At 44.9% G+C, this 15,720-nt stretch overlaps 1 protein-coding gene across 1 annotated transcript in view; it reads right to left on the reverse strand.

Moving 5' to 3' along the window:
- The window catches only part of LOC124475876 (SRC kinase signaling inhibitor 1-like), a 34,301-nt gene extending 18,795 nt beyond the window's left edge, over window positions 1-15,506 (reverse strand). Inside the window, exons 1-5 of the mRNA XM_047032720.1 lie at window positions 15,228-15,506; window positions 10,913-10,939; window positions 2,129-2,330; window positions 1,230-1,359; window positions 295-466 (exon numbers count right to left, since the gene is read on the reverse strand). Coding sequence (XP_046888676.1) covers window positions 295-466; window positions 1,230-1,359; window positions 2,129-2,330; window positions 10,913-10,939; window positions 15,228-15,506 — 810 coding nt within the window. The remainder of the gene's footprint in view (window positions 1-294; window positions 467-1,229; window positions 1,360-2,128; window positions 2,331-10,912; window positions 10,940-15,227) is intronic.
- Window positions 15,507-15,720: the final 214 nt, after the last annotated feature.

Consider the following 15,720-nt stretch of genomic DNA (forward strand, 5'->3'; position numbering starts at 1 on the left):
CATGCATATGCACATGCACTCAGACATATAGATGCACAGTATGGACAGACATTTTGAATCAGCATCTTCCTATTGCACTGCATCTCAAATGTGTTGCCATGACAGCACAGTGTGCATTTGAGCAGCCAAACAGAGCCTTTTCAGGATGCACGCACAGAGCACACACACACACAACCCCACCCCCAAACACACACTCACACACATACAAACACACATTCACACTCTGACACACATATTCACATACACACTTACATACGCACTCAAACACATACACAGACTCACACACACACTCACCCGGAGGTCCCCATTAGCCATATGTGGGTTGTGGTGCCCAGGATAAGTGCCATAAGTGGGCTCCTTGCAGTAGATCTTGATGACACAGCGATCCTGGACGTCTCGTGGGTCCTCCAGCTCATAGAAGACGTTGCGTGTCTCATCTTTGATGAGCAGTGCTGTGCTGGGGCACCTGAGATAAGGACATGTCAAGAGGCTTCAATCACGTTTTTCCATATTTCCATAAACTGAAACAATTATTTTTCACAGAGTGAATCAAAGAGTATTCCACCGTGAGGATATATTTTAGGGGAAAGGTGTCTTTTTCCTGAGCCATCAAGTGTTCATGATCATGCCGACCACAGGCTCAGTGGTGAATACACTGTATATGGAAAATACAAGTTGTTGAGTAAGAGCAACCATTGTTGCATATTTTATAAAACAGTTTATGCGAGGTGACTGACTTCAGAAATTGTTCCCGAACAGAGATATCTAGCATATTGACATTTATCTTTAGTAATTTTGCAGAGGCTTTTATCCAAAATGACATACAAATTGTGTTTACTGTAAGTGCTACAGATAATAAAGGACAAGAAGTGTACAGTTCTATCAGTGTTGTCTATCAGGGGTTGGAGCTAAACAAGGCTGTCTTTTACCAGGCACAGTGTAACAACGAGAAAATCACCACAACAAAACACTATCCGATACAAACAGCCACACATCTTACCCTTGTATAAATGTAAGTACAACATCGCATAACTGTGCAGGTGTTGTGTGTATGACATTGACAGTGCACAAACATCTCAAATAGCACAAACACAAACTGTTCTCTCCGATACCACGAAAGGAAAGGAGCCGAGCATTAGCTCTGGTCACAATCCTGGTTCATAACATGGCCGATGGGTATCTCTGAGCGTCTGGCTCCGGTAGGTGAATGCACCGTGAGGACAGGATACCTGAGCATAGCCATGGTGAGCCTCTGAGGGAACATGTGAACGATGAGAGCCCTCAGGGTCTCCAGGCTCGTCAGCTCGTGGGTCAGGTGCACCCTCCTGGTCTCCTCTCCCAACTGGAGGAACAAGATGCCTGCGGGTGCCGCAGACAGAGGATCGGAGGGGGAAGGGGAGAGGAGGGAGGAGGGGAAGGGGAGAGGAGGGAGGAGGGGAGAGGAGGGAGGAGGGAGGAGGGGAAGGGGAGAGGAGGGAGGAGGGGAAGGGGAGAGGAGGGAGGAGGGGAAGGGGAGAGGAGGGAGGAGGGGAGAGGAGGGAGGAGGGAGGAGGGGAAGGGGAGAGGAGGGAGGAGGGGAAGGGGAGAGGAGGGAGGAGGGGAAGGGGAGAGGAGGGAGGAGGGGAAGGGGAGAGGAGGGGAAGCGAGGAGGGTTGAGAGAGGGTGCGCGAGAAAGATGGGGGTGGCAAATGTACACACACGTTATGCACAGTGCGCGGCCGACACTCTTTGATCGCTCATTATCACTACTAGGATGGAGGGCAGAAAAATATACACTTGTGCAGTAATCCCATTTGTATCAGTGCCAGTGTCCTTCAGGTAGTCACATTCAATTAAACAATATGCCTCAGAGGCAGTGGTTTACGGAGGAATATTGTCAGGGTTAGGGGAAGCTGTAAAGCACGTAGCTGAGCAGAAGCCAAATACAACTGGAACACTTTTGTCCCTTAACGCTTCCAAATAAATTAAACAAGTTACAATTACAAATCCTGACACAATAGACTCCTGTGGTCATGTGTGACACGTCCAAACAACACTGGTGACAAGCTGACTAATGTATCCTCCCGTCGGCCTCGTGGTCGCACAGCAAACCCTGCTCGGCGAGGTGGCGACACGGTCGCCGTCTCACCTGGCGCCCGGAGCTTGGCCTGGCTGGAGGAGCGAGCCAGAGGCAGGCTCTGGCGGAGGCGGTTCATCCTGTTGAACCCGAGGGGGATGTCTGCCTCCGACATGGTCTCCAGACTCTCTGCGGAGGCGAAGGATACCCTGCTGGCCTGGTCGGCTAGAGCCGGCTGTGTGGGGTTGGGTCGGGTCACGCGAGGGGTTCGGGCCTGTGAAGTAGAGAGACAGACAGAAAGAGAGAGAAAGAGTGAGTGAGAGACAGAGAGAGAGACAGAGAGAGAGAGAGAGAGAGAGAGAGAGACAGAGAGAGAGAAAGAGAGAGAGAGAGAGAGAGAGAGAGAGAGAGAGAGAGAGAGAGAGAGAGAGAGAGAGAGAGAGAGAGAGAGAGCATGGACAGTCACACACAGACAAACAACAAACCCTGAGACAAAACAGTGAAGTGAAAACAACAAATACACCACTGACTCCGTGCAAAGCTGTATAACCATGCACATTTCACACACAAGACAAAAACAATTAAACACACGAACCAACACCAGACCGAGGAAACAATTCAACTCTACAGAAAATGAGACTGCATAAACTCTTACAGCATGGGACTTGCAATAAACCTTTCAGCTTCAAACACAGTTTAATCAAAAGCAAGTTGAAATATTGAAGAAATAAAACCTCCAGAACAAGAACGTCTGGAGAGCCACAAATACTGTAGATGTTTACGGGTACACTGGAGAAAGGGGAAGGAATTGGTGCTCGCTTTACCTGCTTCAAATGGATTTCAAGGAACCAAACAGCTCTGTTGGCTAATGCTAATCCGAAAAGCTTTCCAAAAAAATGCAGGTACTGTGATGTGATGCTACTCACAGTAATGTGAGTGACTCCTGATATTTCACCTGCTTAATTCAAACCACTGTGGACAGTAAATTCTGAGTGAAGAAGTCCTCTTGTTAAAGGTGTACCAAGAGCTGCTACTGCAGGATGTTTTTAATGAATCCTCACCGGCAGACATTTTCCAGCCCAAAGACTACAGTAATGAGCTCCCACAGTGCTTTGTGAACACTGGCCACGTTAGCTCATGCATCTGTTGTCTTCCCTACCCACTGCCATGGGCCCTCTTGGTATGTTGTGGCTGGCTGACTGCAGTCTGCACACAGAAACGACTCCTATGGGTATGCTTACACATGCATGGGCACACGTGCGCACACACACACACATGCACAGACATCACTTACATGCATGTCCTTAAGCATACAGTGTAATACTTGCATGTCCCCGTAATACAGATTCCCACAAACATACACGCACACATACACACACAACCATGTGTAACACATGCACGCATACACACACACACACACACATCTGCAACAGCTTGCAGCTGACAGCTTGCGAGCAGTGCCCCTTGTTTGTGTGGATTAATGGTGTGTGTGTGGAAGCTCAAAACGGCACACCTCCTGCCTTTTTCCAGATAAGCATCAAGCTGCTGAGTAGAAAAGTTTGCAGCACCGGGGAATGAAAAGTTTGTGGATATTCAGCTGCAAAAAGAGGAGAGGGAGCTTGCAGGGGAGTTGGAGGTGTAAATAAAAGAACAGGAGAGAAGGAAGAAAGGAGGGTTCGTTTGGAACGAGGGACGGAATCCAGGACTGAAAAAACGCTCGTACAGCTTTCGTTCTCAAAGCAGGGTATTACAAGAGACTAAACTGACCCTTACAGGGAGTGGTTGGAGAGGATATGTGGGCGTCAAGGAGATGATTATACCTACCTCTAATTTTTTCGAGCCTAGTAAAGACCCGTTTGTTTCCCAAATCTGTGAGACATTGCTGTTGAAAACTGGATTCAATTAACATTCTCAATTTTGCAGATGGAGCATTCCGGTTATTCCCCCGTTTCTAACCCCTATCCAAATCAAACCTTAGCCCCAAGCCTGACCACAGTAATTGATGCAAAATGTATCGTTCAAATATGAGGATGACGAGGCAGAGAGTGGAGGAACAGTTCGCAGTTTAGGTACAGGTATGTCTGTGCATAATGCAGGAGAGGTTGTTAGTATTACAGTGTGCGTGTTTGTGTGTGTATGTACAATTAGAGGCACATTGCTATGTATTGCAAAGAGAAAGTGAGGAAAAGAGAAGGGTTGCTTCGAAGGTGGCCACAGAAACATATGGATTGTGACCAGGAGAGCCGGGGTGGGGGAGGCAAGCCAGATCTCCACGGTGCCAGACTTTCGCTCCCTTCTCTTCCCTTAATTAGTTCTCATCTCTGCAGACAGCAGCTGTGGAGAGGCCAGGGCTTCTCTCTCCAGGTGCTCATGGGAAGTAGAGGACAAGCTTGGCTAGGCTCGGTATGCAGTAGTATTATTCCTGCTGTGTCTACATTACTGCCATGACATTTTCACTGCGGTACTGCCCAATAAACACCCCCACAGCCTTCCCCAGACAGCCCTCCTTTTCAATGACACTTTCCCACACTGTCAAATGCCTGTGTTGGCTTGATGAATTCTCTTCGCAACTTTCAGCTCGGTGACAACTGAGGTGAATTATTTCCATCACATTTTTGAAGGTGTTAAATTGACTTCATTAAAATATATGAATGTTTACATTGCCAGGTACTGGGAGATTATAGCCCACATCAAAATGCTCTTGTATGCACGGTAACTTAAACCTGTCTTATTTTTTTCTTTTTTTTATGGATTCTTCCGGTGCATGACTTCGGCTGTCTCACCTGTCTTGGTTCAGTGATCTTCACAGATGCTCTCAAGAGCTTTTATAAAAAGGATGTATTGAAAAGACAAAAAGGCCTATTGCTGTAACAAAACATAAAACAAGTAGAGTGTGGAGGGAATTATATGGTAGATCACAAAAGATTACTGCCATAAGCAAATATTAGAAAGCCGAATGTATGAAAGTACAATAAAACATTACTGGCAAAGTAATGATACTGTAGATGTATCAAAACAAAGGCTATAGATATTTAAGTTTAATATTTGCTGCTACTACTTACTCTCAAGAATTCATCACATATTTAAGATAACCAATAGAAAATAAACTCACATCAATCAATTCTTCATCCAACATCTTTCTGTGTTACTGTTTGGGTCCAAATGCAATCCAATCTATCAAAATTACTTTCCAACACTCTCTCCAATCGAAAACAGCAATCGCTCATCTGAAACTTCACATATGGTTCTGTCTGTCGGTAGACTGCTGAACTTCATACATCAGTCATGTTGTCACAGTCCCTTACATCTTTGTGTATATCGATGTACGTGTCTTTCCCTCAGTCTATCACTTCCACCTCTGATAGGTCAGCCTTATCATGTGAGGTTCCCCTCACCAATGAACAGAACTTCAATTTTGACGGATGAGACAGCTGTGACCAGCTGTGCTGCTGGCACCTTCTTCGGGGTGACCTTCCCCCACCCCACCCCTCCTCGATTTCATGGGCATTACCATGTTGCAGTCCTGGAATACCGTTCCACTGAGCTCTGCAATTGAGGGGAAGATCTCCAGTTTGAATGGATTGATTTAAACCATTTCATGTACTTTTTGAGCTTAACTAAAGGCAGAGCTCCCTGGGAACGTTAATGCTCCAGTTTACTCACTTCTCTACCCACCCACCTATATCTACCTATGTGTGCAACCAGGTTCAGTTAGCACACACTCACATCCTGTGATGCACGGTACAACAGGCAGTGTATTCCTGGTGGAATCCAACAATTGCTCCAGTTAACTGGAGGAGGATGCCTTTGAGTTATTTGCGTATTTGCAAGCAACAGTACACACAGAGTGTGTGACAAAACATAAAACATGGATTGAGGTCCGGCTTTTATAAGACGCATGTGAAGTTTAAAACATGTTTTGACTGATTTGGTCAGGACCCTTCTTGTTTTCTGTTTTTCTGTTAACCAGTGTCCACCCTTGTTAATCGCTGCTCGAAAACCTCACTGTCTTGGCAGATCCCACCAAGTGTAGATAAGTGATTCTGGCTGCATGCCATAGCATAAGATCGCCAGCAAGGGGGTGCATGACAGCAGGCAGCCTTTTAGGGAGAGGAAGACACTCCAGCTATTCTCCGAGTCGAATTGGGGAATGGCGTTTCTCCACCTGATGCAGCAAGGACATACAGCGAAGGATATCAACAGCAGATGGCATGATGCTTTACGGTTGAGTTGCTTGTTGGGATATCCATGGCAAAGAGTTAACTGGTTAGGATGTGATTTGAGTGTGCGACTTTAGTATGACACAGACGTATTCCTGTTTTGTTTCCTTTAGTACTTCAGGCAGATTGATGATACTTTCTAAAGAGCACAAACCAACAGAAACTCACCTTCAATTGATCGTGTGTCAAAATGGCTTTCCCCAGTTGGGGCCCACACACCAGATTCCTGTCTGGGGTCACACAAGCCCTCTATTCCCAACGCCCACACCCATACCACCCCCCCCCCCCACACACACACACACACACACACACACACACTACCCCCTCCATGCCCCTCCCTCTCTCAGATGCAGCCATGGTTGCTAAGCAGGACTCTGGCAGATGATAGGCTGCCAACTGGATAGGTCAGATCAACTAACGGTCTCCAAGGCAGAGTATAAGTGAGACAGCAGGATACAAAAGAAGCCCTCACCTCTGTGTCGAGGACAATGACTCAGTGGGACGGAGCATGGGATCATTGTAATGATTTTCTCCAGTGCACCACAATTACATGTAATGACAACAATTTTGGAGACTGTTGTAATTTACCATCCAGTGCATTAAGATTACATTTTCTTAATTTCTCCTCCTACCAATGTATGTTATGGATTCTATTGTTCACGTTTTGTGTGAAATCAATCATTCCTTGTAACACAATTCATACAATGGTTTTCAAATAAGGATTTTGTTGTCAATCCTCAACCAAAAGATCTTTGTATACATCTAAGAATTGCCTGGTAGCACCACAGAGTTAAAGATACAGTCTAACTCCTTCTGGGGGAAAAACGGCATGTGAATACTGAATCAACATTCAATAAGAGTCTTTAGGTGTAGGCCAAGCTCTTCAGTAAGAAAGTGTGTTGACACAGTCTCAGATTCAACAGTGGCGAGGAAAGTGAAGACAATAGACTGAACATTTTTCCCGGTCCTGACAGACATACAAGAGCCTGAGCATGTGATCTATTCTAGACTAAGGGGTATTCATATTTGTATTAGTCAAGCTCAAAGCTGTTAAAAAGTTAGTGAATTATGCAGCTGGAGTCCTCTGTTTCCTCAGTCGCTGGCTGGGTCTGTCACAAACACGGGCACCGCTAGCGTTTGAATCCAACCGGCCCCCACGGAGCCTCAGTTTAAACAGGCTGTCGGTCCCTCGCTATAGGAAGAAAATGTACAAAGCAGTAGTGGGATTTGTGTATATGTGTGAGTGGTATATGCGTGTGTGCGTCTGTGTGTGCGTGTGTGTGGGGAGGGGGAGGGGGGGGGGCGCTCATGCAATCTAGGTACATACTAGATTGACAATGTGCCTTCTTACACTGTATGGGTTTGCCTGCCCACTGTACAGCCTCCACGCCCTTGACTGTGCGCATGTGCCCATATTTAATACGCTAATGAACGTGTGTATGTGTGTATGTGTGTGTGTGTAGAGCTTAGTATGTTTCGAGAGAAAGCAAGCCAATGAAACATCAAAGGGGACCAGTAAGAGGACATTACAAACACACCCATGCTCACACAAACTCGCACGCGTGCACACACACACACGCACGGCAGAGCACTACTGCAGGGATTTCTGTTGCATCAGAACAGGAGCAGAGCAGACTGCCTCTCTCCCCGAGAGGAAAGGGAGCGATAACCGATCCTGTCGAAGCTCGAGGCCAGCAGCGGACTGGGGATTCAAGAAAGCTCGAGTGTGTGACAGGGAACGAGATAACAGAAACGGACTGGCATTTGAAGGAACTCCAGTTATGCAATGGATCGGAATGTGTTGTGTGACGTTGTATGCAAATGAGAATGCAGTATATGACAAGAGATGTGTATTTGAGACTACATAACAGGAAGCTCCAATGTCTGTATAGTGCATGAAAGTGATAGATGCCATGCTTCTACACATACACACACACACACACACACAGCCTACAGTATTGCTATATGGGTCACCATATGGCAATTTTAAATGAAAACGTTTTGTGTTAATAACAGCATATTGAAATACACTACTGGAGTTTTATCTGGGATATTGCAATGCACTAAGAATGTCAACTCCTGTCTGCGCTACAACTTCAAGCCATAACACATACATGGAAGCACAGAGTGCTTATGACGCTAATTTCTGCTTCCTCACACTATTTACCTCAAAGTTTTCGACACGATTGGATGATTTCACCGATCGCTTTTAAGGCACTACAGGGTCTTGCCTTGCCCCTGACTCAATCACAGAGCATCCTTCTGAGGTGATGAACAGCCTAAGATCATCAGGCTGAGAATTCTTGGCTTTTACAAAGTCTAAAATGAGAACCAAGGGAGATTGGGCCTTTGCCTTCAAGGTTCCTGGGATGGCTTCCCTAAGGAGATGAGGGCTGTAGGATCAGTTTGCTCTTTGAAGTCACTTTGAAAAAAAAAGATATATACATTTGTTTGTCTTTTCTTCTTTTTTTTCTTTTTTTTTTTTTTACAAATACAGTAGTTGATAATTGTATTGCTGTTCATAAACTAAACCAAAAAGTTGAATGTGAAAAGTGTGCAATTGATTTACACATTGTTGGCCATGTATGCAGACACTTTGCATGAAATACATATTTTTCAGCTAAGTCAGCTTTTGATTAATATATTTATTATTCCGGTTCAAAAAACTGAAATCAATATATGCAATCATTTATTGCTCTTTCTCACTGTATCTCCCCTCTCTCTCATGCATGAGTATATATATCTCACACATGCATACACAGACACACACACTTAGTTCTTCAGTCAGCAACACTCTCACCAGTCAGATCTCCCTCAAAAGGGAATTATTCATGTTAGCATGACCTGCACAGACATATTTAAGGCCCTCTAGAGAAGCCAGAATTTGCTGTCATCTAGGTATCTGTCATATTATGCATATGAGCAGTGGGGACTGACATTTTGGGAAGCAAAGGGATTTTCTAGATGCTGCATTAAAACTGCTTGTGTTTGCATTTACTGTAATGCCTTCTGGGGGCTGAAGAGATATTGTTTAGCAGGAGTCCAGCGTCCAATGGTTTTGCTTAGACATTTATCCTCTTTGTGAAAAGGATAAAGAACATTAGTAGGTTCATAACACGGCTTCATACCATGGCACACATGACAGGGGAAAGGGATGACTAAAAGGCCTAATTGGTTGTATTGCATATAGGCTGCTTTGATTGAGTGAAAAACTGTGTCAATTAATGTAAATAATAACATACATATTACAGTGCATACAATATTTATTTTATTTGATCACTCTTTCCTCACTGTATCAATAGGTGCTCCAAAGACTAAATGGATTGTGGCTTTAGTTTAATGGCAGTACAGTAGAAATGATCTATGATATAAGAATTGCACAGGTACTCAGGGATGCAAAGAAGAAGAATTGAGAATGACAGGGCAGTCTATGTCTAGGGGAAGGACTACAGTAATCATTTATTTGGCCATTGTCTCTGGATGTTAATCTATGTATTTACTATTGTGTATAGTATAGTGCCGGTATTCAGCACTGGACAGCGCCGACAGGCCCACACTCGAGACGGCGGTGGTTTCAACTGGTTGCAGCTGGTTGCAGCTGGCTGACTCTGATGAGAGACCACACCTGAAAGTGATCTCTTATCAGGGGAGTGTAAAAGAACTGGGGAAACAGCCTCACGGGAGAGGAGATAGGAGAGACACGGCTAATGGTGTACTGCAGTCTCCTCACAGGCAGCGAGGAGGAAGACTTTAACCGACCGCCTGGAAGCCCCTACCTCACCCTCACCACATCCCACCCACCCACCCTCACCTCACCTCACCCCACCCTACCCCACCCCACCCCACCCCACCCCACCCCACCCCACCCCACCCCACCCCACGGTACAGACACTGATGTTGTTGCAGACACATATTAGCTTAGCACACAAACATATAGTACACCCACATGCACATGCACACAGCATACAGGTTGACGATTTCTTATCATAAACAAGGCCACACAAGGATACTCTTTGCCATGAAGTTACTCCTGTCCCACAGCAATACATTTTGTTCTGCTACGGTTGTGAAGTTTACAGACTTAGCGATAAGAATAGAAGAGAATACCTACCATCTGTGTTTTTCTGTTTCTGTGAGTATGTTTAGTTAGTGATGTTTAATCATTTTAGCTCGGTCTCAATGTTTGGAAATAGAGCTCAGTTTGATGACTAATGTATATGTAAGATGGTACACCTACAGTACAAATGTTGTCAGTACACAGAGTTTATGATATAATTAAATGGTATCAAGTATTTTTAGGTATAGGTTATTATAAACGTGTACAAAGGCACAGTATGGGGGAGGGGTAAGGGGGGTCGTTACTGTAGTTGAAGGTTGTGTTAGTTGAATGTTGTTACCAAAACAACATAAATGTAAAATCCAAATACCCCTGGAAAGCCCAACCTGCCGCATACCATGTTTTACTTAGTAAGAACTTGATGTAATAACTTACCGCTAACTGCAAAAAAGTGTAAGTACACACATTCCTTTGTAACTACAATGGATATCGCCATGGTAGTTCATGTAACCTTAAAGTAAAGTGTTGCCCCACACAGTAACATATTCACATTAAAACACAAACAATCTTAGAACTAACCTTGAAGCTCCAGTAGTTTGGCTGTTGCTAAGGAAGGAGGAGGGGCAAGGGGGGGGGGGAGTGAAAGAGAGGAAGAGAAAAGGACTAGTGTTAGACATGTTCCCAACCCTTAAGCTGGACAACTGTTTTCTCCTTGACAACTGTGAGTCAGAGATAGAGAGACAGATGGAGAGAACAAGGGGACAGGGAGAAAGGGAGAGATTGAGAGAGAAAGCCCTCTCTGTCAGCCTCCCCACAGGAACTGAGATAATACAAGAGTCACTAATGAAGCTTGACAAATCCCAGGAAGTTTGTTGGAGAAACTGGTCAAACAAGTTTGGTATTTACTGAAAATGCAGCTCCACTTCAAGAAAGATCCATTTGATCAAATACACATACATATAAATATGTTTGTCATATTTCCTGTCCCATCAGGATTCAAAGGGAAAATGAGTTCCTAATTATTGTGATGATAGCCAGATTAGCTTCCGTTGTCCTTCATTGCCATCATAATAGCCTTTTAATTGCTTGTAATTGCTTCTCAGCAATTAATCAAATGTTTACAGTGACTTCACACACACTAATGATATACACCAGCTTCTGATCAAACCCCCATGCATACCATTCCCACAATTAGCTGGCTGCAGTTCAGAAACGGATTAAAGCAAATAAACAGAGTGGATTACAGAGCTTGACTTTCTAATGCAAATTGAATGGCCTCCTCTGAAAAGGGCAAGGTTCATCGAATTGATTTAGATACAAGGTTTGTGCGTGGGTGTGGGGTTCAAGAGTGCCCCACACTCCTACTGTAACAGTAGGGGACAATGGTAATTAGCTCCAGCAATATGGTGTGTTTCGTGGAGTTGAAAGCCTGTGTTGCAGTGTGTGAACTATTCATTCAAGAAAGGTGCGAAACATCAAATAGTGTGGAACGTCAACAGAGCTTAACAGAAAGAATGCCTTAAGGAGAACAAGTACTTTTGGCTAGCAAGAAATAATATTCCATTGGGTCTTTTGGAGTAAACCCTATCCATGTCACCTTAACTGGTCCCCATCCAATCTGGGGCACCCTGAATCATTTTCCCTTCCTCCCTCTAAACAAAACCTCTGTGGAGACCAAATCACTAAGCAGAACACTTGCCTACTCTGCAGTACTATTTATGTACGGTAGATTGGACTTGTCAGTCATCTGAAGATTCAATAAGAGCAACACAATCCAATGAGAAAAATATTATACTAAACTCAAATATGAAGCCTAAGCTTAAACTAACATTATCTATTATGGTACAATAGGTCCAATCACTGTATTGTAGAAACACAGAAAACATATCTGTTTTGTTTTTTAATTAAAATAGAACAATATTCCTTAAATTGAAGGTAAGACAGGTCGAGGAATCCAGTGAGCACCCATACAAAAATGTCATAAACAGTGGAGATTTCATGAGAGCTTTCAGATTTACAATGGGATTTTGACTATTTGAGGGATTTGTGAAGAAGAAAAAAAACATCAAGAATGGTAGTTCGCTGTTATACAAGAGTACAGTGGTCTTTACATATGAGGATTGAAGAAATGTTCTGATATTAAATGAATGTCCAGTTCCTTATTTTCAGAAAATGAAAAAGAGGCTTACATCTGATATGGACTCAAGAATGGAATGCTTGAGACCCAGAACACAACCCCTGATGACTAAGACACAGACCCGGAACATTAGCGGACTTAAAAATGCTTGAGACTGAGTCAAAGAGACCAAGACTGTACAGTACCTGCTACTGGAAGCAACTGCATTCTCACCCAGTAACACATTGTTCCTACACTCTGGGGGAATCCTAAAATCCTACCAGCAAATACTCTGTTCCCTGCCACCCTCTTTGGATTTGGACGGGAAGAAAGCTAGATGAGGATGGACAGACAGAGACAAGAGGAGAAGAGTTGTGGATGAAAGAGACTGCTTTTGAGCTTTTGTGTGGCCTGCAGGCTTGTGTCCGAGTCTTCCTGATCATGTGTCTACCTGATCATGTGTCACACAGACACGCTCTGCCACCTAGCTGCAAAGAAGACTTGTCCTTCTGCTCAAGACCAGGACTGACTTGGTTGACCTTGGTGTACATTATTACAGTACAGGCAGTGGTATAGTTATAAAGTCCAATACTTCTGGACTGTACTACATCATCCTATACTAGTTTACAGTCCATACGACCTCTTCATATACTCATGTAATCATCATCATGTACTCATATCTTCCCATGTCCAGCCTACTTACATATACACGCTACACTGGCATCAAGTTCCTTTAGAAAGATTCTAAACTGGAAGACGCACTGCTTCTAGAGGACGCACATCGACACACACACCATGACGTCATACAGTTACAGTATATCTGGCATGTTCCTCAACCATGGGTTGATGCATCATACTGTATCTTTCAATTCCTCACGGGGTGCCTAAAAAGAAAGCGTTCCACAACATAAAATTGTGCCCCATACAACTGGTCCCCTATGCACCATGACTCAATGATAATGGCCAGCAATATCACCCAGACTCTAATTACACAGTCCACGTAGGCATTGTGACAGAGACACATAAAGACAGATGGATAGAGAATATGTGTTTGCTTGTGTGTTTGAGAGTGAGGGGAGAGAGAAAGAGAGAGAGAAATGCATGTCTGACCTGCATGCCAAGTAGCTGTCTCTGTACCCTCCCTCCTCTTTCTCCTTCTCTCACTCCCTTTCCCTCCCTAATGCTCTACCCTCACTCACAGACATACAGACACATAAACACATGACCATGGTATAGCCCCCTCCCCTTCTCTCAGATATTGCGGCATCACAACCACACCTGGCTGACACCTGAATCACTGACACCAAAACCTGGCAACCCCAAAACCCAACCACACACAAACACTGTCCTATGCAAACACCAAATACACACTGACAAACAGATAAGAGAAGGCGAGTGGTGTGCACTTAATGTCTCACCTGCACTGGTCTTTCTGTACACACATGTACACCACCTGATTGGGTTCACACTCACACACACGCGCACACACAAGTAGGCGTCAAGCAAGTAGCACTCAGTCATATAGCCATGGCACTCTCTCTCCATTTCTCTCTCTCTTCCTCTTATCCGTGCCCTGTATATTCCTAACGCAGCAACATTTATCTTCACAGTAACGCCAGCTCGCAAAAGATTTGAAAGCGTCTCTGCGGAATAATGAATGACAAGGACGGATAGGTAGATACATACCTTTGCTAGTTAAAGAGCCTTCCGGCCGACTGGCGCGTCCCCTCACTCCACAAGCCTCCCTCTTCCTCCTCCCCCCTCTCCATTTTCTCACTGCAACGGCGTGTCTTTTTCCTGCGCCCGGAGGACCGCTAAATCCCTCGCAATGGTGCCGTAGTAACGCCTAGCAGCGTATCGCTTCCACACACTCGCTGTCTATTCCCGCTACGCAGAGACAGCGTCCTCCCTCAGCCTGTCTTACTCTCCTCCTCTCACTCTCTCTCTTTTCTCTGCCCGCTGTTGCCAGTCACTCTCCAGCCCAGGCATTGCCAGCCATATGATATCATTGATTCGCCTTATAAGGGAAATGGGGGTTGCCGTAGCAACCCCGGACTCCACCTGTTTCTCTCTGGTTCTCTTTCTCGGTCTTCTTTCTATATGTCTCATACACTTTTGTGCAGAGATAGGTGGTGTCGTTAAGGTAAATACAGAACAAATGAAAAGCAAAGAGAGGGGGGGGAGGAGCGGAGTGATTCTATGATGGATTGAAGTATTCCCATGGAGGTTATTGGTTTGAGTAATGGAGGGAAAGAGAGAAGGGGAAATGAAGGGGGGCAGGGGTGAGAAGTGGAGGTGGGGGTGAGAAGAGTTAGGATTAACGGTTTACACAGTGACAGTTTGGCTGGCGCACTGATCCCCCGCTGCTGTTGCAGCCATCAAGTCAAAAGATTCTAGTTTGATGGATAGGTGAACAGAGGGACTACGTGGTTGATGAATATTTTTCTCGAACACCATTCATCTTATAATCCCTTCTTGGTCTCACTTTTCTTTTGACAGTTGCTGATAGCTCTATCAGTCAGCCAACTGATCACCAAGCTGATGTTGTATGGTGCTCATTCTCCAGGCTCACATCTACCATCTTGTGTTACTGTGTCAGGGACCAAAAAAGCTAAGTATGGTTTGACCTGCCTGAAGGACTACATCGGCAACAGTGTGTAAACGTCCTGAAGTTTCAAGTCTTGTTTAATACAACCACGACACGGAGAGACGACTGCCAAGAGCAAGCAAGGGCTTGTACGTGTTAATGTGTTTCTGCATGCAGCAAAAACCCATTACCTGTTGGCGGCCACAAGGTGCCGACCCCTGGGACATGTTGCTGGGGCTGTTAGGGTATTTGTTTTTCTGGGGATCCATGAAGGCGTCTCGTTGGCGCTCTATGTCGGCCTTGTGAATGTTCGTAAGGGCCTCCAGGCTTTTGGTGGCGATGGAGGTGTGCCGGCGGTCCAGGGATGAAGCCGGCCCTCCGTTGTTGCTTTCTGGGAAGCGACGGGCAGTTCCCCCGCCACCCAGGGTGTGGTAATCCCTCGGAAACTCTGCATCGCCAGTGGAGATCATGTGACCCTTTCTCTTGTCCCGACCTAGAAAAGGTCAAAGGTGTGGGGGCTAGGGTCAGGTTACAGAGGATGCTGTTATTAAACAATGGATGAACTAACAAACAAATGCCAATGAAAATTGTCTTATTGAAGCTGTGAAGGCTTAATACAATTGCATTCTGAAGGTCAAAAGGACATTAGAAATTAATTGTGTATTCTTTGAATATCACCTCAAA

The sequence above is a fragment of the Hypomesus transpacificus genome, chromosome 13 (genome assembly GCF_021917145.1).
Source record: "Hypomesus transpacificus isolate Combined female chromosome 13, fHypTra1, whole genome shotgun sequence".
NCBI classification, from domain to species: Eukaryota; Metazoa; Chordata; class Actinopteri; order Osmeriformes; family Osmeridae; genus Hypomesus; species Hypomesus transpacificus.